This window comes from Chelonia mydas, chromosome 12 (assembly GCF_015237465.2).
Source record: "Chelonia mydas isolate rCheMyd1 chromosome 12, rCheMyd1.pri.v2, whole genome shotgun sequence".
Lineage (NCBI taxonomy): Eukaryota > Metazoa > Chordata > Testudines > Cheloniidae > Chelonia > Chelonia mydas.
This window is the reverse complement of record NC_051252.2, coordinates 40,303,927-40,325,436: the sequence shown is the minus strand read 5'-3', so window position 1 is coordinate 40,325,436 and position 21,510 is coordinate 40,303,927. Positions and strand designations below refer to the sequence as shown.

General features: G+C 45.4%; 1 protein-coding gene and 1 long non-coding RNA gene across 7 annotated transcripts in view; one reads left to right on the top strand and one right to left on the bottom strand.

The window, feature by feature from the left end:
• Window positions 1–6,093, bottom strand: part of LOC119563705 — a 588,454-nt gene extending 582,361 nt beyond the window's left edge. For 5 of the 6 annotated variants that reach the window (XR_005222260.2, XR_005222258.2, XR_005222257.2 and 2 more), the window contains exon 1: window positions 5,950–6,093. This is a non-coding gene — a long non-coding RNA (uncharacterized LOC119563705). The other variant, XR_005222259.1, reaches the window with a different exon arrangement.
• A 60-nt stretch (window positions 6,094–6,153) lies between these two features.
• On the top strand, window positions 6,154–18,237 carry PSMD7 (proteasome 26S subunit, non-ATPase 7). Its single transcript, XM_037877968.2, has 7 exons — window positions 6,154–6,286; window positions 8,555–8,646; window positions 10,072–10,164; window positions 11,635–11,732; window positions 12,033–12,113; window positions 13,707–13,798; window positions 14,761–18,237. The coding sequence occupies exons 1-7, from the start codon at window positions 6,213–6,215 to the stop codon at window positions 15,197–15,199; spliced, it is 969 nt and encodes a 322-aa protein (XP_037733896.1). The 5' UTR covers window positions 6,154–6,212; the 3' UTR covers window positions 15,200–18,237.
• The last annotated feature ends 3,273 nt before the right edge of the window (window positions 18,238–21,510 follow it).

Genomic DNA, 21,510 nt, shown 5'->3' with positions numbered 1-21,510 from the left:
TTCATCATCTGGACCCATGGAAAAGAGGCCCTTGAGGAATTCCACCATGATTTCAACAATTTCCATCCCATCATCAACCTCAGCCTGGACCAGTCCACACAAGAGATCCACTTCCTGGACACTACAGTGCTAATAAGCGATGGTCATATAAACACCACCCTCTAGTGGAAACCTACTGACCGCTGTGCTTACCTACATGCCTCCAGCTTTCATCCAGACCACACCACACGATTCATTGTCTACAGCCAAGCTCTACGATACAACCGCATTTGCTCCAACCCCTCAGATAGAGACAAACACCTACAAGATCTCTATCAAGCGTTCTTACAACTACAATACCCACCTGCTGAAGTGAAGAAACAGATTGACAGAGCCAGAAGAGTACCCAGAAGTCTCCTACTACAGGACAGGCCCAACAAAGAAAATAACAGAAGGCCACTAGCCATCACCTTCAGCCCCCAACTAAAACCTCTCCAACGCATCATCAAGGATCTACAACCTATCCTGAAGGACGACCCATCACTCTCACAGATCTTGGGAGACAAGCCAATCCTTGCTTACAGACAGCCCCGCAACCTAAAGGAAATACTCACCTACAACCACACACCACACAACAAAAACACTAACCCAGGAACCTATCTTTGCAACAAAGCCCGTTGCCAACTGTGTCCACATATCTATTCAGGGGACACCATCATAGGGCCTAATCACATCAGCCACACTATCAGAGGCTCTTTCACCTGCACATCTACCAATGTGATATATGCCATCATGTGCCAGCAATGCCCCTCTGCCATGTACATTGGCCAAACTGGACAGTCTCTACGTAAAAGAATAAATGGACACAAATCAGACGTCAACAATTATAATATTCAAAAACCAGCCGGAGAACACTTCAATCTCTTTGGTCACTCGATTACAGACCTAAAAGTGGCAATTCTTCAACAAAAAAACTTCAAAAACAGACTCCAACGAGAGACTGCTGAATTGAAATTAATTTGCAAACTGGATACGATTAACTTAGGCTTGAATAAAGACTGAGTGTGGATGTGTCATTACACAAAGTAAAACTATTTCCCCATGTTTATTTCCCCCCCTACTGTTCCTCACACGTTCTTGTCAACTGCTGGAAATGGCCCACCTTGATTATCACTACAAAAGGTCCGTCCCCTCCCACCCCCCGGCTCTCCTGCTGGTATTAGCTCACCTTACCTGATCACTCTTGTTACAGTGTATATGGTAACACCCATTGTTTCATGTTCTCTGTGTATATAAAATCTCCCCACTGTATTTTCCACTACATGCATCCGATGAAGTGAGCTGTAGCTCACGAAAGCTTATGCTCAAATAAATTTGCTAGTCTCTAAGGTGCCACAAGTACTCCTTTTCTTTTTGCAGATATAGACTACCACGGCTGCTACTCTGAACTCTGGCAATGTAATCCATCTTTTTTCATATTTAGATGGACTTCATCACTGCAGTGTCTGAAGGTTGTAAGGCTCCTTAAAGATATGGAGGCAGGCAAGCCAACTGAATTCCTGTAGGACATGTTGCCACAACTCCTAAAGCTGCAGAAAGACGTACAACTGGATATCAAATGGGCACACAGGTCAGCAGCACCAGCACTGAGGATGGAAAGAGATCCAGACACCTCACATTATTATTTATATTCCAGTAGCTCCCATAGCTCCCTATCAAGATCATTGTGCTAGGTGTTGTACATACATACATACATTCCTGCCCTGAAGAACTTACACTCTAGACAGGCAAGATAGACAAAGAGTGAGAGACAGAAAGCATTATTTCCCTCATTTTACTGATGGGGAACTGAGGCAAAGAGAGATCCTACAACTTGCCTGAGGTCACACAATGTTTGGCAGAGCCAGAAACTGAACCCAGATCACCTAAATCCCAGTTCAGTGCCTTAAGCACAAATCTATTCTTCGTCTCCTATTCAAACTCTTCTTGCTCGCTACTGAAGGGCTTCTGCTCACCAAGCTCTGTGAGTGAGCTGGAGAAGCTGCATGGTAGGAAACACTCTAAAAAATCATGCTGTTCCCTGACTGCAACAAGGAAGCTGTGGAGTAGCATCGGAAATTCCAGGAAGCCAAAAAACTAGCTAAGAAGAGGGCTTTGCCTTTCTTCATCTTCAGCCCAGGTATCTGGTTTGTGACATGGAGACAGCTTGATCAATCTCATATCATACCCCTGGTGGCAGAGATGTATCTGAAAGGGCTTCAACCAACTCCTGATCCCCCAACTGAGAGATTGCAGATTAGACTGCACCACAAAATTTAGGGCATATATAGATTTTGACATCTGCTCCTGAAATAACTAGTTTTCAAGGTCAAGAATCATATATTTTTAAGAAACTGACGTTATTTGAAAACTTGAAGTGATTCTCTGTTGTCAGCATCTGAAACAGACACAGCAAATTTTCAAAAGTGAAAAATATTTCCATGATCTGGTAAATGTACTCTTCCTGCTGCATCCTCTGCCAATATACCTCTCTGACCTAGTGACACAGAGGTCCATTTTCCAAATGGGGTAACTGAAGAGCGCAGTTAAGAGGGGCTGGCCCAGTGCTAAGGAAGATTCCTTAAAAGAGACGTTGGCAAAGAGGGCTACTGACTTCCCTTAGAGGAGCACTGGTGTGGCATATGTGCAGAAAACTATCACATAACATAGACAATCTGCCCAACAATCAACTTGTGTCTAATCCTCTCTTTGTGGACAAGGTTACTGAAAAGACAGTTCTCACAAGGCCTTGGATTTCCTTGACTGAATTGACCTGGATTGACCTGACTATTGACCTGGATTTGGTACAGAGACTGTTTAGTTGTGTTGGCTGATGATCTACTCCTAGAGATGGATCTATAGCTGCCTTTAATACTACTGATCTAAAGATACTGTTCATTCATAGACTCACAGGCTTTATGGCCAGAGGGGACCATCATGATCACCTAGTCTCACCTCCAGCAGATTGCAAGCCACAGAACCTCACCTACCCACTCCTGTAGTAGGCCCATAACCTCTGGCTGCGTTACTGGAGTCCTCAAATCTTGATTTAAAGACTTGAAAGTCTGAATCCACCATTTACTATATTTCAAACCAGCAACTGAACTGTGCCCCGCACTGCAGAAGAAGGCAAAAAGACCCAGGGTTTCTGCCAAAATACTGGGGGGGAAATATGGCAATCAGTTAGACCTGAGCATGTAGACAAGACCCACCAACCTGGGAAAGAATTCTCTGTAGTAACCAGAACCCTTCTCACCCCCGACCCCTGCCAGTGTCCCATCTCCAGCCATTGGAAATATTTGCTAATAGCTGTTGTGGATGGGCCGTATGCCATTGTAGGCAATCTCATCATACCATCCTCTCCATGAACTTACCAAGATCAATCTTAAAACAAGTTAATTTTTTTTACCCCCACTATTAGATGACTGTTCTATAACTTTACTCCTTTGAAGGCTGGAAACTCTCATGTAATTTCAAGCCTAAACTTGTTGATGGCCAGTTTATATCCATTTATTCTTGCGCCAGCATTGGCCCTTTACTTAAATAACTCCTCTCCCTCGCTAGTGTTTATCCCTCTGGTATATTTATAGAGAGCAATCCTATCTCCCCTCAGCCTTTGTTTTGTTAGTAAGTCAAGCTCCTTACATTTCCTCCCAAAAGGTATGTTCTCCATTCCTCTAATCATCCTGGTAGCCTCTCTTCACCTGTTCCAGTTTGAATTCATCTTTCTTAGACACAGGAGACCAGAATTGCACACACTGTTCCAGAGGAGGTCTCACCAATGCTTTGTATAATGTTAATAACCCTTCCCTCTCTCTACTGGAAATACCTCGCATGATGCAGCCTAAGACTGCATTAGCCTTTTCACTGCTGCAACACACTGGCAGCTTGTCGTCATCCTGTGATTAACCAATACACCCACGTGTTCCTCCTCCTTGTCACTTCCAACTGATATAGCCCCAGTTTATGGGAAAAAATCATGCTGTTAGTCCCTAATAGCATAATCTTGCATCCACCTACAGATCTCAGGGGAGTGGACAAGGCTGCCTTCAAGTGGCTTCACTGCTGTGTTTTGGAGAGAAAACAAGTGTTGTGCAATTGCTGGCCTTCCCTAAAGGTGTCCTCATGTGGAGTCTTAAAGAGATCCACCTTGTCTTCCTTAATTTTTGACACATCTAAAAGCCCATAAGGGTCCTGGTTTGTTCCTTGATTCCACAGCCACAGAATTCAATTCACCATAGCAAAAAGTACATTAAGGACAATGATGATACAGTACCTTGAGTAAATACAAGCAGTTTCCCTGTCACCTAAGCTGAAAAGAGTAATCACTGATATGTAAATGACTAACCAGAGGTGAGAGTAAAGATTAACAGTAAAAAGAAAAGGAGTACTTGCGGCACCTTAGAGACTAACCAATTTATTTGAGCATAAGCTTTCGTGAGCTACAGCTCACTTCATCGGATGCATACTGTGGAAAGTATGGATGCATCCGATGAAGTGAGCTGTAGCTCACAAAAGCTTATACTCAAGTAAATTGGTTAGTCTCTAAGGTGCCACAAGTACTCCTTTTCTTTTTGCGAATACAGACTAACATGGCTGTTACTCTGAAACCTAAGATTAACAGTAGCATTCATCTTCTTTGTTTGAGTAATGGGAAGTGGGCATATCACTTTACCTTCTGCAAAGAGTAGTTAGTTTAAAAAAAAAAAAAACTTTTGTACCTACTTTGAAGATGTGAAATGGTACATAGAATATAAGTATGATTATTATTGCCCATTAATACTGTAGCTGTCAACTGCTCAGTACTGTATAAATATAAAAGAAGATGTACGACAGTTTCTGCTCCAAGAAATTTACAACCTAAGAGGGGAATTCATGGTTGAGTTGCAGTCAATTTATTTCAGGTATATCAACATAAAATGGCTGCAAAGATCTGGGGAAGCCACCCCAAGGAGAACCCCGAGTACAGGGTGTCTCTCTAGTAGGCACCGAAACAGTATAACTGGGTCTACAAGCACAACAGTCCGCAGCGCAGGCAGTGGGCTGAAGGCAGGTTGGCAGTGGGAGTGCATACGCTCCAGCTACGTGCTGGGAGTGCAACAGCCCACAAAGGGACACAAGTTAGTCGTCTTCAGGAACGCTTCAACAAATGCAGGGGGCAAGCTGGCACCTCGCAGCCTCAGGAGAGGGGAAGCGAAGCCAACGCCATCACCAGCACAGGCTGTGTACCTCTCGGGGCCTAATCCTTTGGAAGCGCAGTTTTGTCACTGATTGCAACAGGAGCAGAGCCTGGATTAGCACATGCATTACCTTACAGACATTACAGGCACCAGCGGGCCAAGCGGAGGCGCAAGATGAAATCTGAGGCGGGTATTTTATTTGTTGCAGATGCGGTGTTGTTCTGGAGGGGTCTGAACATTACTGTATCCGCGGAGATGACCCGGGGCTTAGGGCTGTGCAGAAGGAGCCCGTTTTAACTTGCGAGGCCGGACAACCCTGCGGCTGCTCCGTGCTGCCCCCAAGGGAAAGGCCCTGCGAGGGTGGGGCTGGCTGGCGCCGTCTCCCCGGGAGACGAGGGGGCTCTGCGTGTGCCGACGACACCCGACCTGAGCTCCCCACCTGCACCGCAGCGCTCGGTCCGTCCCTCCCGCGGCCCCGGGCGGGGCGCTCCTCGGGCGGCGCCAGGCCGCACGGTCAGGCAGGCCCTGCCACGGGGGGCGGGGAACGACAGGCCAGCCGCCTGGCGGCTAGGCCCAGCACCCCCGCCCGGGCCCGGGGCTGCCCCCGAGCGCCTCCCCGCCTGCTGGGGCGCGTCGCGTGGGCTGAGGTGCTTCACAGGCTCCCGCTCCTCCAGGCACAGGCAGGCGGGCCGGCCCTGACACGGGCATTTCGAGCCTCGCTAACCCTCCCAAAATGGCGGTGCTGGTCTACCTGGGGAGGCGGGCGCCATCGCCCGGACCGTCCCAAGATGGCGGCCCTGATTCCGCGAGCTGGGCAGCCGCCGCTTCCGTGACCTTTCCAAGGTGGCGTCTTCCCGCTCCCGTCTGTCGCCCTTCCCAAGATGGTGTCACGGAGGCTCCGCCCCCGAGCGGTGCATGCTGGGAACGGCGGCAGGGAGGGCTGGCTGAGGCGCCGGGCCTGGGGCTGGTGTGTGGGGCCGGGGTCGCAGCCGCAGCGTCGGGGCCGAGGGGGCGATGCCGGAGCTGGCCGTGGACCGGGTGGTGGTTCACCCGCTGGTGCTGCTCAGCGTGGTGGATCACTTCAACAGGTGAGGCCCGGCGGCGGCGGCGGCGCCCGGCCGCTGAGTCACGGCCCGGCCCGTTGCCCGTGCGGGGCCGGGACGGGGGCGCCGCCCGCCCCCCCCCCCCCCGCCGGCCCGGGGGCGCCGAGTCGTGGCTGCGAGACGGGCTCGGGCCGCGGGGCGGAGGGTGAGCGGGGCCGGGGAGCCTGGCGCTGTTCGCGGGCCCGGCCCTTGGCGCCGGGAGCGTCGCCCCGGGACTCCCGGGTGGGATTTCGGCTCCCCGGAGCCCCGAGCCCCTCGCCCGCGCCGCCGCGGGACCCCGGGGGCTGGTTGCTGTGTCAGAACTTGGGGCCCGTGGAGCCAATTCGCTGCTGAGGTCCCGGGCAGTTCACAGCTGCCTCCTCACGGGGCTGAGCAATGAGCTGCACCCCGCCGTCGTCTCTCCTGCAAACGTGCTCCCAGGCCGTCCTGGCCCCAGCTCTCGGTCGCTGCAGCCTTCGGGGCTGCTGCTGCCTTTTAGGCCATGGCCTTGCGTCCTCAAAGACCCCGCGCTGGTTTTTAAATGAAATGTTGCTGACTGTATGCAACGTTCTTATATGCAAAAAGGACAGGAGTACTTGTGGCACCTTAGAGACTCACCAATTTATTTGAGCATGAGCTTTCGTGAGCTCACTTCATCAGATGCTGTAGCTCACGAAAGCTTATGCTCAAATAAATTGGTGAGTCTCTAAGGTGCCACAAGTACTCCTGTTCTTTTTGCGAATACAGACTAACACGGCTGCTACTCTGAAACCTTTTTATATATGCAGTTACTCAGTGAGGCAAAGCTTTAGCCTTTGTACTGTCTGCTCCGTATCTCATTGATCAGTAAAACCCAGAGCAAGTATCTCCGGAAACTTGAAGATCTTGCTTCAATAGTCTGATATTCTGGCTGTGTGTCAGAAAGGTAGAATTCCCCAGAAGTGAGAGTAAAAGACTCTAGATAACTTCATAAATGTGAAAGTCAGCACCAGCTATTCAGATTTGGGGGTTGGCCTGTTGCTACAATTGTGAGCATAAATGGGCAATTAACTAAATCACCTGACTGGACAGTTCCCACATTGTTGATGCAGTTATGCTAATTTGTGCTTCCAATGAGTATGCATTTTTGTGTGTACAATTCTGAAAATCTTGGAGCTAATGTTTATCTTAAAACATAGGCTCTTCAGGACAGGGATCATGCATGTATGTGCTTCTGTATACCATAAGAAAAAGCATTAGCAAGTGGAATTACCTTGTATCAATAAAATGCAACTACAGTGTCCTAAAGCTGAATGGACTGCAAAAGCAACAGTTTAGGAGTGATGACGACTTCTTCTAATTTTGTGATATAAGGAGTCTGAACAGTACCAATGTGAGGTAGTGAGAGTTATGATTTATCATGGGGTATCATTTGTGATTTAGTAAATTACAATGATGACAGTTATGCTTGCATTAAAGGACATGATATTCCCAAATAGGCTTATTTGTTTTTCCCTTAAGCAAGAACAATTGAACCAAAGTTAAAGTAACATTCAAATACCGTGAAATTGGTTAACAAGTTATAAATACCATTTTATTAGGCATAACTGACTTTGGTTTTAAATGTAGTGTGTATATTCTCTGCATATTGAAACATGGCATTTTTCATTTGTCTGGTTTACACAGATTTTACCCTTAAAGCTACAATTCACTCAGCAGAGAATAAATTATATTCCTCTAAACATCGTGTGCAATTTGTGCTCTGTGTGCCTAAAATTAACTTAATTGCACCAGCTGACAAACACTCTTAATGTAAAAAAATCTTTTCCTTCAAGGCAGCATACAATAGCAGAGAAAAACCTCCTATTGTAAACGTAAATTAGAGATGACAGTGAACAAAGTTGAAAGTTTACTGTACTTTTTACAGCTTGATTTACGGAACAGATGCAGTAGTAGCCCTCTATTTTATGGCACAGTAATGTCTGTTATAGTGGCATCCATTAGCTGCACGGAAACATCTAGTGCATTTTTCACATCAGAGGATAAATTACAAGTGTCGTGCCTGGATTTAGAGTGCACTGTAACAACTTCTTTAGGAATAAATTAACTAAGTAATGACAAGGAACATAATTACCCTGTTCATCTCCCATCTACATCCCCCAGAATCACATGCTGTTTATCTTCTAACTTAAAGTCAGATGACACAACTGATTCATTTGCGCTATTGGTGTGTTATTTCCAGGATCAAATATGTTGCATTCCTTAATACAAACTGTGACAGTCTTTTCCATTTAGAATAGGAAAAGTTGGGAATCAGAAGCGAGTTGTTGGAGTGTTGCTGGGCTCTTGGCAGAAGAAAATATTAGATGTATCCAACAGTTTTGCAGGTGAGTTTGGGTGTCCTATTCTGTTTACCGCCTATTAAGCTAGCTAGCAGAAAAACTGCCAAATGTTTTCTTGCACCATCCTGGCACATTAAACTCTTCTTCAGATTTATAAATTCATGAAGCTATGGTGTCTCCATTTTCATGGAAAAATGCTAGTTATCTGCTTACAAAAGAACCCGATCCCATCAGTCTCCTCCTGCTCTGCATCTTGTCTGCAGCAGTGTGCAACGGTGAATGCTCAGAGGCAGCTGTAAAACTCCTAAAGCAGCAATTGTTCAGTATCGGAGGTGGAAGATTTCTTCCTAATCCTGAATTGTGATCATTTTATGACCTTGGGCTTTGAAGACTCATGGCTTGAGTTACCTAGCTAATGTCATTGCAGATTCACATGAAGTGCTAATGTTTTATTTGAAAAGTACCTTTTTTCTTTAAGAATAGCCTGTGAGAATTGCACAGATATTGCTTAAAAAGTGTGTTTTCATTTGTATTACAATCATTGCATCTTGAGTTTGAATCCTGGGTTTGTACAGTGGTAAAATCAGTACCTGTATGGCCTTTTCTGACCTTTTTGTTTTCTTATTTACCTCTCATCTCCTCTTATTCATCTGCTTTCCAAAGGGGGGTATTTATTGATAAAACGGAATCATCTGTGTTGGCTCCTGCATGAAAATCTGGGAACAAAAGTGTAGCCTAATCCTGGTTATTTTTGCAGAGTTGTGAAGATGGAGTAGCAGTTTGCTCACTTAAACTGCAGGGCTGCCAAAAATATAACTTTATAATTAGAGATTTTTTGTTTCTGTAAATTAAAGCCCTGTTGCTCAATCTAAACTTGTAGCCTGTTATCCATAATGTGAACTAACAAAACAAACCAGTTCTTCACTCAAGAAAATGGCATATGCAATTTTTTAAACAGACTTCGTAGAATTGTAGTTACTTGTCTTAATGCACTACTGGAATGTGTCTTACACCACAAAGTAGTTTTTCATTATTCAAAGCTCCGTTGACCCAACAGGCTCTAGTGACCTATTGGGATCCACAATTTTCTTTATCAGAAGTCCTTACACACCAATTTTATGTAAGTTGTTACACTGGAACGTTCCTGGCATTTTCTTGAACACTTTGTAGATGATGTTTGCCCAGAATAATTCAATGGCTTTGGTTTTTCTTGCTCAATTCTAAAACTAATTCAGTAATTATCAGAAAACCACTTGGAAAAAATCAGCTAATGTTGCTGCTGAGTTTTACAAGAGTACCAGCAGCACAGTATAGCAGAACAGTTGTATTCAATCAAAATTGAGCAAAATTACTTTTTTTTTTAATTTGTAGCCAAGAACTTGCTGGAAAAAAATCTGATTTTTCTGTGAAAGTTTTCAGGCTAGATGGAACTTGAACTGCTAAATATTGAACTAACTGTTTTGTTCCCAGTCCCTTTCGATGAGGATGATAAAGATGACTCTGTGTGGTTTCTAGACCATGATTATCTGGAGAACATGTATGGAATGTTTAAAAAAGTCAATGGTAAGTGCACATTGTGAGCGGTTGATATTTGCCTAGAAACTCTCTCTCTCTAAGTCTCCTGGTAGCACTGTACTTCCAAGAACTGAGGTGACAATCTTGGGGATTGAATAGCTATAAGAAATTCACACCCTGCTACTGTGACCCCTTCTGCCAGAATCTCCTTTCCCTCATATGAGTGTAGACATCTGAATTACAAACCCAGGTGAACTGATTAACCTTTCTGTTTTATTTGATTTTGTTTATAAAAGCCTCACTTTTCTTTCTTTTATAAGATTATGGGGCCTGAATCTGGAAAGGCTACAGTAATTCCCCTTTGAACATTCCCAGCCCTTGGAAAAACTCTTATTTATACTGCTGATGTTCTTATGATTCCTTAAGTATTTGAGTCTCAAGCCTAGTGCAGATTTGCAGATTATTATCTTTGAATTTTTGTGCAGCAGGATGTCAAGAGCCACTTTGGCCCCCTTTTGTCTCTGAGAGATCCCCACAGTCTGTCTGCTCGAAAGTGCCATGTTGCATAAACCAGCTCTGACTTGGGGATCATTCATAGCTGATAAGGGGTGTAAAATATTTGACAGACAGGATCCATGCCTTTGTCACTTCCAAGATAGATTATTGTAGTGTGCTCTACCTGGCGTACTACCCTTTGAGACCACTCAGAAGCTTTGACTAGAGCAGAATCTGATTGTTTACCTGTTTAAGGAAGTGGAGCAGCATGGGACACTAAACCTGTGCTTTGAACATCTTTGGCTTCCTGTCTGCAAATCAAAACATTGATGCTAATGTAAAAAAAAAAAAATTTTGGAACCTCACTGCCTTGAGGATGGTTGCTTTGCCTGTGTATCGTAAGGATGCTGAAGTCAACTGCGGCCTGTTGCTGATGTTATCTCTGCACTGTTTGGTGATTTAAAGTTGTTTTCTGTGTAGGGTCTTCAAAAGCCTAAGTTTAATGACCAAAGATCCATCTTACTTGTTGAAGCTTCTCCTGACTGCTAAAGTAGTTTGGGTTGTCTGGGGTGATGCACAAATGGCTCGCTCGCCTGTGCTGTCCAATAATATGCTGCATTTAACCCATCTCATATGCAGCCATTGTTGAAGTGTCTAGGCACAAAAATCACTTTAGCAAATACCTTGCCGTTTTCCAGATTTGCCAGTAAATTTTGAATCTAAATGTGGTGTTCAGCTCCCAACCTTCATATGCCGTCAGCCATCACCTGCTCCATTTTCCATTCCTAAACTGCCTTTCACCAGCACAAATCTGAGGGGAAGGAGTGCAAAGTGCAGCAACAATTTAATTTCTCAAAGTGTTTAGGCCTTTACTGGTGTCTGTAAAGCAGAAGTGGGAGTTTGGGCACAGCCCAGGGTCAGGCAGTACCTGGATTTGGGCGCTCGTATTCCTCTGTATGAACTATTTTCCTGTCATTACCCTCAGATTCTGACTATTCTAATAATTGTTTTTGCTTTTCCCAGCTAGGGAAAGAATTGTTGGATGGTACCACACAGGCCCCAAACTACACAAGAATGACATTGCCATCAATGAACTAATGAAAAGATACTGTCCTAATTCTGTAAGTAATGCACTTCAACTGTTTATGGAGCTTCTGGGAACCTGCAGTCCCTTCCAGCTCCATCTGCAATTGTCAGTAGTGACATGACAGGTAGTAAGATATAGCATGGTAGATGTAAAGTGAATAGAGCATGCTGATCAGTCTCCCTTGAAACAGTGGCAGACATTTTTTCCTTGCTTACAGTTAGAAACCTCTTTGATTGAATTACAAACTTGTCAGTGCTAGAGAATTAGCAGTTGGCCACAACCTGTTTCTTCTAGTTCTTGAGTAGATTTTGTCTAAGATGTGTTTCTCCACCAGGTATTGGTAATTATTGATGTAAAGCCAAAGGACCTGGGGCTGCCAACAGAAGCCTATATTTCAGTTGAAGAAGTTCATGATGTGAGTGTTCATCATTTCAGTATTTGTCATTTTCAAACTATTGTGGGATTTCCTGCAAAAGGGAAAGAGGTGTTTTAAGAAATAAGATACATTAAAGCATGTTGCCTTGTCCTTTTTGGGGTACCCTTTCCTCTGCATCAGTTTCCCTTTTTCAGTTCAATAGATAACATTGCGTCTGCTAACTAGGGTTTTTGTGCCTTTCAGTTTAAACCTGCTAAATCAGTGTTTGAACCCCCACTGTAAATTTCTGCTTATTGAACCAAAATTTTCTGTCGTCCAACACTCCTGAAAAGCAGTTTCTCCCTGCTTGAACCAAGGAGCTCTGCAGGTTCTTACAGCTAGCTGAAGTTGCATCTGTTTTAGAATGCTGCTCCTTTACTGTTTGTCCACACCCATGAAAAAAGCAGCAGGTTGGAGCATGCATTTATGATACAACTGATACATGTCAGCTTGTTGCAGCAATAGTCTGAGTAATCACACATCTCATCTTCACCAGCTTAGTCTTAACTACACATGGTTGACTTTACTATCTTTGTTAATCACTCATCTACCACTGTGTATGCTAGAATCAGTGGTGACTTTTCATCCAGATTTAATTTTGATGGTTTTAAAATCAGAATCTAGAAATATTTTTTTAAAAAACCTGGTCCTATCACTATCTGTCAAAGACCCATGGTGGGGAGAGACAGCGTTCCCAGGTTCCCCAGTCTTAAAGCTATAGGGGTTCCCCCCCCCCCCCCTTGGTTTTGTGAACTCTTGTTCTTACAGCTGTTGGTCCCCACCAGGCCTGGAGCATGGTACAACCAAAACTAATACAAGTCTCAAAGGTAACTAGGTCCCATCTTCAAATAAAATAGTCACCATGGCACGCACGCACTCACTCACTCTCTAGTACATAGCCCTGCAGACTAACTACCTGGAGACTATTGAGCCTCACCAAGAATAATGCTACAGATGAAGTGGTGGGAGAAGCATTAATGTACAGAATAATGTATTGTGTTACCATCACCTCAGATGTGTCTAGTATTTCTGTGGGTTAGTGACATCTGCCTCAGTTTAACTGGTGTGCAATAGAAATTAGACAGCATGTTAAAGTACCTTATTTTATAATTCTAGTTATTGCTTTGTTGATGACCTCCTCCCTGTCTGACTTCCAGTGGCATGTCTAGCCAGTTTTCTAGATTCCTTTAAAGAATATCAGTTTCTTAGTCTCCCTTTTTAAAACCCCATATACTTTGGGGATTCTGTTATGAACTTGTTTTCACCATATCTGTGGACTCTGTGGCACTCTCCTATCCCATCTTGATGGGTTTTCCTTACTGGCTGTTTCTGATCCTATTCTTATCATTCATGTCCCACTTATTCATCGCAGCAGGCCAGACATAGCTCTGGATAAAGTGTACAATGCTTTTGGCTTGTAACAAATCCAGCTTCCAATAAACCTTCTTTGCTTTGAAGTTTCATTGGAGCAGTTCTACTGTTCACATGCAGAGTGCCCAAAACCGGCTCACTTGAGGTTATGCTGTTACACCTGTAATCATCTGTTCTCTATTTCTAACCTTGTCGTCATCCCATTCTTGTACCCCAACAAAGGATGGAACTCCAACCTCTAAGACTTTTGAACATGTGACCAGTGAAATTGGAGCTGAGGAAGCAGAGGAAGTTGGTGTTGAACACTTGTTACGGTAAAAGCTTTATTGTAATGAAAACCTTATCAGTGGTTGGATGGCAGCTCACTTTACCCATCTAACAACTGCTGGCACCAGCTCCCTGCCTAGGGATACGATACAAGAAACAAGGACCTTGTTACATGCTACTTAAACATTTGATTTAATCTAAACAGGTTAATTCAGCAATACTGAATAATATAGAATCTGCTGAACTCATTTCTAGTGAAATGTTCAACTTTGACTGTTTTTTGAAAAAACTAATAAAACGTCAGTTTCACCTTGCCCCTTGAACTCCAGCAAATAGCTTGAAATACGTCAGAACAAGGTAGAGTCACACTTGATAGTTCAGAAGGGTTTCCGTTTAGTACTGATGTTCATATTGCTCCTCTGACAGCAACAGCTGCCTATCAGAACGGAGAGCAAAATTATCTGGGGGCAGACTATGCAGACCTTTCATCTATCAAGACTCAAAGAGCGGAAAGGCATTGTTTACAAATGGTCACAGAGGGAGATCTTGCTTTGGCTTGCCTTCACTCTATATTTGTAAAGCACTCTCCAAGCCTTCAGTGAAATGTTAAGTCTCATGAGGCCCCTGTGATGTTAAACAATTATTATACCTATTTTACAGCTGTGTAATCTGTAGAGATGTGACTTGCCCAAGTCCCCAGGGTGAGTTAGTGACAAAGCCTCTCACAGAATCCAGGAGCCCTCCCATTATCTCCTAACCATCAGACTATTCCTAAAAAATATTCAGTCCATACAGAGCATATGGTGACCTTTATCAAATCTACGTTCGGTGTTTCTAATGCACCCAATGTAAACTATTTTTTTCTGAATCTTTGCTGTGAAGTGTTTTGTAAAATTTTACTTTATTTACCCTTCAAGGCAGTCTTTTTAATTTATTTTTGAGCTAGAAAGATCTATACATGTATGTAAAGTAACATTAAGGCTTCTCCTTCCTATTTTGGGTGTTTTAGAGATATTAAAGACACAACAGTGGGCACTCTGTCCCAGCGCATCACAAACCAGGTCCATGGTTTGAAGGGACTGAACTCCAAGCTTCTGGATATCAGGAGCTACCTAGAGAAAGTGGCCATGGGCAAACTACCCATCAATCACCAGATCATCTACCAGCTTCAGGATGTCTTCAACCTGCTGCCAGATGTCAACCTGCAGGAGTTTGTCAAGGCCTTTTACCTGAAGACCAACGACCAGATGGTGGTGGTCTACTTGGCTTCTCTTATCCGGTCTGTGGTTGCCCTGCACAACCTCATCAACAACAAGATTGCCAACAGAGATGCAGAGAAGAAGGAAGGTCAGGAAAAGGAGGAAAGCAAAAAGGAGAGAAAAGATGAGAAGGAGAAAGACAAAGAGAAGAGTGATGGCAAGAAAGAGGAGAAAAAAGAGAAAAAATAAAGTGTAGTTTTTTATTTGTAAATTAAAATCTTGTAAACTAAATCTCTCTGCTGCTAGAAGGTTCTTTTTCACTTGTTAAAATGATCAGAGTTCTTTGTTCTTGCCTGTCTTGGGAGGCACTTTTAGATCAGCTGCCTCTGCTCTTACATCGTACAAGCAGATAGCTGGATAGAAGGGGACGAGGGGATTCAGTCCACACAAACTGGCAGTTCTAATAAGGAGCAGGCAGTCTTACTACTGGGAAGGAAAGCCCCTGTCATTTCAGTCCTTAGCACTGAGAAGGGAGGAAGGAACAAGCAAAGATAAAGTGCAGCATTTGTCATCTGCTGCCAGTAAAATCTTGTGTCCCAAGATGCTTGTCTGTCTCCTTCCCTCATGATTTAGGTCTACCGACTATTTGGGGTTACTACCATGTAGTATGTAAAACGGCTAAACTGTGTGCATGACCCTGCTGCTCCTATTCTGCTGTCACTCTGGATCTGTGCTTGAGGGCCCTGCACAGAGGATGAATTTACCTTCCCAGCCTGTTGCCCAGGAGATGGTGAGGTGGAGATCTTATACGGTTTTACTGCCAAGAGACGATTAAATGGTTTGGTTTGTAAATCTGGCCATTTTAATCCCAAAAGCCAAATGGGAGCTGATTTTATTAGTGCTGGAGTGAGGAATTTAAGATACAAGAATCTCGTTTTAGGAGGAAAGAAGCTGAGCAGCACGAGAGCACAGAATGTAGCCTATAGCCTATGAAGATAAGATGGGTTTGTGCCCTTTTTGCTGAGATGAGCAAAATAGGTCTAGAGCAGTTGGTGCCCAAATTCTGGCAGTGCCGTACTGCCAACTAGCACAAAGCTCTTTGGGCCAGTTACTACATCTGTGTAGTACCCAGGACAAAAGCCCTCACCTAATCAAGGGCGCTAAAGGCTATGACAGTACAAATTCCATCTTGGCATGGAGTCTACAAGACACGGGCAAGTTAATCGTGAATTTTGGGAGCTTGCCCATGTTAGTCACCCCCTTAAGAGGGGCTGGTGGCTCCCTTGCTACCCTACCTTGCTCAGTGACAGGAGGAGTAGGGGCAGCTAGCATGCAGCTCCAAACCCTTTTGTGGAGGTGCAGTCATGGATTATAGGACTCCACATTAAAGTGCAGGCATTGGCTCAGCTCAAGCAGGCGCATTCCATGCATGGATCTATAGGCTCCAGACGTTGCCTTTCTAGATGGAAGATGGTGATTGTCTTACATTCCTGTAAATGAAGTCTGCAACTCTAGGTGTCATGGAAATAAAGGAGCCGCTATAAACACTACTTTGAATCTGGGTGAATGGAAGGGGGTGTTGGCCAACTACGCTATCTTTCCCTTGACTGGGATGGTGAGCCTAGGAAGCCTTTGTCCGGGTGGCCTGTCAGACAGCGTCGCCATTTCCTCTGAGAGCTGGTTGCATTCAAACCTCCAAGTAGTGTCATTACAATTGCTGCATTTAGCTCGTCTCCGGCATGGGTCACGGTGCAGCAGGAACACGTCAAAGTGCAGTGGCTGCTGCAACAAAAGGGAAGCAGGGAACAGGACTCTATTAAATAGCTTAAGTTCACTCAGGGTAACTGTTTAATGTGGGAGACCTCAAACTGCCCATCCTGGTCCCTGAAGATCCTTGAATGGACTATTTCAAATGACTCAGAGATGGAAAATGCTGCCTTAATTGTAAGTTAAAGCCCTGCTAAGATCATAAACCTGTTGATACCCTATTCTCACCAGGCAGAGCTCACTGATTTCAGGTGCTACCATGTAAAAGCAAAGATAGGTTTCCTAGGCCCATTGAAGATGCAACATCCATCACCATGGTAGCTCAATGCCAAAGTCAGTATCAAGACTTTGCACTGACCCTGACTCTGATTCACTTGCTGTTATGTAGTAGGAGAATATTTTCCCTTTCCATGATAAATTAAACTGGTTTGTTACCATGGTAGGTTTACACTATTTGGAGGCAATAAATGCTCAAACAATTTACAGTCAATTTAGTTTTATGCAACATCACATGTCTATGTGGTGAACCAGCTCAAGTCTGTATCTGGCCCCATTACCATGGTGCCCCAACACCCCAATTATTAAGCCACCCCCGGGAGGCAAAGCAGGGCTCTTATCCTCACTGTAGAGATGGGAACTTGGCCATGTCACAGGGGGAGTGGGTAGAGCAGGGAAGTGAATCCAGGCTTCTGGCATGCCAGGCTAGTGTCCTAACCAGGGCCCCAGCCTTTCTTGGTAAAGGGTTTTCCTTCCCAAGCCCACCCTTCACTGTGAAGGAGTAAGAAATTGAGCTAGACCTTCTCTGACTGAAAAAAACAAAATTCCACTTGGCAATAACTTAAGATACTTTTACCACTTGCTTTGTAAGAAGGGGAGGGAGGTGGGTGGCTTTCTGATTTGGGATGGTGGTTGAGGTAGGGAATCTTTCACCACTCAAGCCTGCCCCAAGTAAGCAGGGGCTGCAAACCATCACAATTGGAAGGTTGTGGCCCATTTGCAGTGAGTTAGTGGGTCTTGCTCTTGTGAACACCATGAAAATTAGTTTGTGTAGCATGCATCTCTCTTTGCTGATTGATGAAAAGATGGAGGCAATTTCAGGAGAACCACTGAGCTTGTGAGAATTCTGCAACTTTTGGTTGAAATCTCCTGATGTTTCAGTACCCCTGTATTCTAGTCTTGGTTTGGATTTAAACGTGAGCACTGAATCCAACTGACACCTGATCCAGGTCTGGCCAGTTTTTTCTCCCCTCTGTGTCTAGAATAAGTATTACTTCCAGCTTTTTGTGTTCAAAATCATTCTGGCATTGCCAAGGCTCAAGGGCTGGTGGTTCTCTACCACCAGATGACAGTGTTTGCACTGTTTCCTGATCATGTTAAATGGAGGGAAAGCTTCAGCAGTGCAGGAAAGGATCCTACCTAAATAAAGCTGTGTCTGGGCAGCTGTAGGTGTGACATGGCTATTTTTTGCCCTTACAGCGGTTTGCAATGTCAGAGATTCATAACTCTTCATAAATTTCTTTGTCAAGCCTTTAAAAAATCCTCTCTCTTCTGCTAATAGAATAGTCTAAAAATCCATGCAAAGGCCACAGACAAAACTGATTGTGGGGCAAAGAAATACATGCAAAAAGGTACAAAAATCCTACTAGTGGCCTCTTAACTCTCAGGTGCCTGGCTGATGTGAGCACAGTGAGAGCAAGGAGCCCCAGCACTACAGTTGGGGCCTAAAATACTTATTTCATTGAGAGAGCTGCGAAACCATGGCTCACTGCAAGATGTTACTGTCCTGCCGCTGAACAACAGGACTATTCATTAGCTTGCCAGCTCTGTATAGGCCAGAGACCGTGCGTAAAATAAGGTGTCCTGTGTCACAGGTTTTACTGAGTGACCAGGGAAAATATTGAGCTCCCTGAAACGAGAACAGCAGCATTTTAAAAAAAAACACTACTACCAAGAATTGCTCCCTATACCCATCCTAGGGTGAGAGGCCTAGGGCAAGGTGTTCATAGATTCACAGATATTTAGGTCAGAAGGGACCATTATGATCATCTAGTCTGACCTCCTGCACAATGCAGGCCACAGAATTTCACCCACCACTCCTGCAAAAAACCTCTCCCCTATGTCTGAGCTATTGAAGTCCTCAAATCGTAGTTTAAAGGCTTCAAGGTTCAGCTAGGAACCATTCGGATAACTCCCATCAGCCGGTTCCTGAAACTAAACCAACAGCTACTGAGCTTCTGCATGCAGGAAAGGGGCACAGACTTCAACCAGGGGGTCTCAATGTTTAAAAAGTTTGGGTTTTCTCCCACTACCATGGCACTAGGCTGCAAGCTGGCTCCTACACAGGGACATTGCATCCTTTCTGCTCTAAACATACTGCAATTCAAAAGACCCTCAGCTCGTCTTTAAATCAACCAGTGAATGGTTTATGTGGTACAAGGCCCTCCTATAAAAGATCCTTTGCTTTTCGTATTACTGGCTAAAGTGCTCATTATTCAAAGCAGGGCATACTGCCAGCAGTGACTCAACCAACGGCCTGTGCCATCCCTCCAGTAGGAACGAAGTCATTGGAGAGGTGTGAAGATGGCTTAAAAAGTAAGGCCCAGCTCCACCAAGGTATCTAGGCTCTATTGAAGTCAGTGGATGTGGGGAGGCTAAATAGCTTTGTGGCTCTGGGCTTAACTTTTTTCGGAAAAAAACCTTCCCTGAGCTGGAAGGAAGCCTGCTCTCTAATGCACCACATGTAGCACTGACTTTGCCCAATGCTGGAGTCAGGATCTTACTTCCTGCTTCCCACAGCTGCAGGATTCCAGCTCTGCTGTTTTCTTCAATCTAGTGACAGCCTTGACTAAACCCTCAGCCTCTGACTACAGGCCCTATAATTACAGAGGAAATACTTCAGAAAATCTTTTCTTTTCATGATTGGACTCAATGCATTCCAAGGGGGTTTGGCCTAGGGCACAGTCAGCTGCTAATGGCATCCAGAAGAGGCTTTTAGCGGGCAAGTTAATTGCCAGACCACAGTCCGACTTAACTCACTACTAGTGTGAAAGTGATGTCATGCCTTGTGCTAGGGCAGCGATGAAAAGTGACATGAATTCCAGTTAGTTTTCTTGCCAACTGCCACTGCCTTCCCGTGGCTGGGGGGGGGGTGGCAGGGAGTCTGAAGTGGAACTGAATCAAATCACCAGGCCCTGGCATGGCTTTTTTGACCCATTCTTAGCATGATGATAGATTGGGCCAGGATAGGCAGCCTTAGTGCAGAACGGTTGCACCCCATTCTAACCCTCTCCAGCTCTCGTACAGGGAAAGGGGGGAGAGGTTTGCAAATTCTGCCGATTATTAGATTAATGGAGGGGGAAAAAATCCAGTCTGAATGGCTGAACTAATTTGCGTCAGATCCTAGTTCCCCAGACCTGAGTCCTCTTGTAGCAATGGGGCCTTGAGGCCTTTCTATTTTTCTTTCCCCCTTGGATCTTCTGCTGCTCACCTAAGTGATGTCCTGATGCCTAGCACGACCATAGTCTCACCACGCACATGCTGCACAACCACCTTTGGCAAGACGACGGGCTGGTGCAGGGCAGCACTACCCCCATCAGGACGTTACACTCCATGGAAACGCTGCCCCAATTAAAGCATTGGCTTTCCAACAACGCCCGGGGCACAACTTGTCCATCCTCACGTTCAGGAAAAGATTTGGGTTACCCACAGGAGCAGGCTCCAAATCCATCCAGCAGCTGCCTCCCCTGCTCCAGCACAACCTCTTGGTTAGCATGTCAGCGCTTCGGGGCAGGGAGCATCATTCCTCTGTCTGTGCAGCACCCAGCACAACGGAGCCCCAGCGGCACCGGCTGCTTCCCCGTCTCCAGGGGATTTACACTGAAGCTCACGTCTCCTGCTTGGGTTCCTTGCTGTGAACGATCTGGGCCCCAGCCCTGCCGCAGAGCCAGCGAGCACAGGCTTCCACCGTTACAGGCACAGCCAAACTAGGAGCCCACATTCTGCACATAATCAGCCATTTACACGGGCTGGGAAACCAGCGGTGGCAGAGCCCCCTAGAGAAGCAGCATCAGAAGCCACTGCCATGGGAATGGCGTCCTGAGCCAGGCCTTTTCTGGGCTGCTGGTGGCTCCTGTTTAGCTATGTGGCTGACACGTCTCACCATCCCTGCTGCTTTCCCCAGCTCCCAGCCTTTCCCCAGACCGTTCCTGGCTGGCTTTCCCTCGGTCCTTCCCCTCTGCCTCTGAACCCGCCTTCCTTCACCTGCTCCCAGCCTGACTGTCACCCACTCAAATCAATACAGGCTTTGCTCTGGACATGCCAGTGCCACAGGGACCAGAAGAAAACAAGGACACTCACCAGTCAGCAGGACGGTGCAGCTGTAATGACCCAAATTGCTGCTTAAGGGCTAGAGCTGATTGGCTTTGCCAAACTTAAAGAGTCAGCCCCAGGCATGCTGGGAAACAGGTTCCTATAAGAGCCCAGCCCCTGCAGGGGGGAAGAGCTAGTAGGGAGCAGGCAGCTACAGCTAAAGGGATTGTGACTAAACTGTGCTATAGGACCCAGCATTGATTTAAATATGGGCTTTCCCTTGTTATTTGTCGTTTCCTTCCCCTATCCATCTCAGTCTCCTTCTCTTGTCGCTGTACTTAGATGGGCCTTTCAGACCGTCTGCCATGCTTCTGTCTTCACCAGGTTCGAACCACTCCCACCAGGCTCCTTTCTGTAGCACCACCTGCCTTAGTGAGCCTGAAACCGCAAGAGCAGCAAATACTGCTTCCGGGTACGTGTGCAGT